The following is a 2,304-nucleotide window of genomic DNA, read 5'->3' on the forward strand; positions in this document are numbered from 1 at the left end:
CCAAGGGCCTGGCTGGGAGGGGACAAGGCCTGGAGGCCCAGGCTCCCCGCTGTCTGGGCAGGGGCTCCTTTCCTCGTGCCCTCAGTGCAGGACGCTTGCTTGGCCCTTCCACTTCCTGTCACTCACGCCTACCTGTTCCTCATTCATGACCATCCACTCAGCACCTGTGGCATCCTGGGTGTGAGGATGTGGCTGAGCACTGAGCCATCCCTGACTGAAGGGGCTCCCATTGGGAAAGAGCAGCGGAGAGCTCTTGACCAGAAGTTTGTTTGCTGAGCACTTGCTTTGTTCCCGGGCACAGAGGGAGACGGGGCAGAGCCAGGGTACAAGCCAGGTCTGGTGGGAGTAGACACTGCTTCTGCTGGAGACCACCTCCCCCTGCAGCCCGAAGCCCTGCTCTGAGGGCCCCTGGTCCCCACCCCTCTGTTCCTCTGATGAGCACTGGCTGAGCCCTGTCTCCTGGGGCTGCTCGGCCCCGGGTGTGGAAGTCACACCCCCATCCCATGGGGGATGTTGCCATTGCTGGGGTACATACACTGAGGGCTGTCTGCCTCCTGTCTGAACCTTCAGTAAAAACCTGGTAAACAAACACAGGGTACATAGAGGAAGAGGAGGAGGAAGGTCGGGTCAGCCTGAGGTCATCCATGTGCCATTCGGGGTGCAAGGTGTTGGGGTGCACTGGGGAGGTTGGTGCAGGAGGCAGGAAGGACCAGGCCCCCCTCCTCAGACCAGTGAGGAATCTGCGCCTTTGTGGCTGGCCGGGGCTGCTACTGGGGTGATAGAAACGCTCAGCCCAAGGGAGTGTGGGGTGGAAAAAGGGCTTGGCCACCGAGGCAGGCGGCTGGGCAGAAGCTGTGGCACCACAGGGGGGGAGTTAGGCCAGGGGACACTGAGGCCACTGGGCGCCTCCATCGGAAGGACCCGTAAAGAGCAGAGAAACAGAGGGGCCAAGATGCCACCTGCCTCTGGCTTGGGTGTGCAGGCTGCCCAGCACGAGAACGAGGCAGGAAGGTCTCTGGACTTGTGGGCTTAGGAGGACTTGTGGGTCCTGCCCACAGTTAGGAAGCCAAGAGAGGCTCCCCTGGGGACCCAGGACTAGGGGCCCTCAGAGCAGATGGGTCACTGGACCCACGGATGAGGAGTGGGGGGTAAGGAGAGGATATCAGCACGTAGGGCAGGTTCTGGGGGCCACACAGGTGTGCAGGGAGTGGGCAGGGCCGGGGCACTGCAGCCCAGAGAGAGTTAGGTCAGGACAGGCTGAGGCCTCTGTGAGTCCCAAGCTGGTCCCGAGTGGGCAGAGCTGCAGGTCCTTGGGGTGGGCTGGAGGACAGAGGGGTGGAGGCCTCGGCCACAGGGAGCCATCACCATGCAGGGTGTGGGAGGAGCGGGCAGGGCAGGACAGTGTCCACCCCCAGGGAGGCCCCTCGTACCCTACCCAGCACCCTCTGTGCTGCCCCCAACCCTGCTGCCCCCAGCCGCTCTCTCTGACACCGAGCACCCCACAGGGCTCTGGCAGCCTCTGCTCTGTCCCTGGTGGGTTCCTCTTGCCCACACTGGCTAGGGCCCATTATCGGGGAGCAACCACGTCCTCTCCTGTCCTTCTCCAGAGAGGAGTCCCCTCCCGCTCAGCCCAGCTGTACCCTGCTCACCCACAGCCCCACACCAGGGCCACCCTCAGAAACCAAGCCAGAGTCCGAAATACACTTGCAAGCAGGCAGGAAGCTTTATTGGATTATCTGTTTCTTTTAGAAGAGAAGCTGAGAAATCTCGAGTGCGCAGCATGGGGGGATCCCGGCCGGGTCTCTGAGGCACCCCTTGGCCCCGGGGAAGCACCAGCTGTCCCCCAGGCAGAGGGAGTGACTACCAGGCAGAGTTAAAACCTTCGGATATCAGACACTCGCCGGGGGGAGGTAGAGGCGGAGCCGGAGGCCGAACCAGAGACTGAGGCAGAAACCGAGGTGCTAGACGCAGACGTGGTGCTGTAGCTGCCACTTCCTGGGGGACAGAGGAGACAAGGGGTCTCAGGATGAAGAAGGCCCACCTGGGTCAGGTGTGTGGGTGTGAACTGGCTTGCTGTCCCCAGGTGTGACTTCCTGTAAGACAGCCCAGTGACTCTCCAGGGCAGAACCACCGGTTTTGAATGGAAAAACTGCCCGCTCACCCTGGCTCCCTCCCGCCCTCGCCCACTACCGGCCCCACCCCTCCCCTCCCCACCGTGGGCCGCCCACCCGCCGGGAAGCAGCTCCTACCTGTAGGGGAGGCGGAGATAGTCAACCTGGAAGGGCAGAGAGGGGGTTAGCAGAG

The 2,304-nt window shown here is 62.8% G+C and overlaps 1 protein-coding gene across 1 annotated transcript in view; it reads right to left on the bottom strand.

Moving 5' to 3' along the window:
- Positions 1–1,730: 1,730 nt before the first annotated feature.
- The window catches only part of Krt13 (keratin 13), a 3,486-nt gene continuing 2,912 nt past the window's right edge, over positions 1,731–2,304 (bottom strand). Inside the window, exon 8 of the mRNA XM_033763044.1 lies at positions 1,731–1,995. Coding sequence (XP_033618935.1) covers positions 1,874–1,995 — 122 coding nt within the window. The 3' untranslated portion in view covers positions 1,731–1,873. The remainder of the gene's footprint in view (positions 1,996–2,304) is intronic.

This window comes from Fukomys damarensis, unplaced genomic scaffold (genome assembly GCF_012274545.1).
Source record: "Fukomys damarensis isolate Sample0158 unplaced genomic scaffold, DMR_v1.0_HiC HiC_scaffold_13, whole genome shotgun sequence".
Classification (NCBI taxonomy): domain Eukaryota; kingdom Metazoa; phylum Chordata; class Mammalia; order Rodentia; family Bathyergidae; genus Fukomys; species Fukomys damarensis.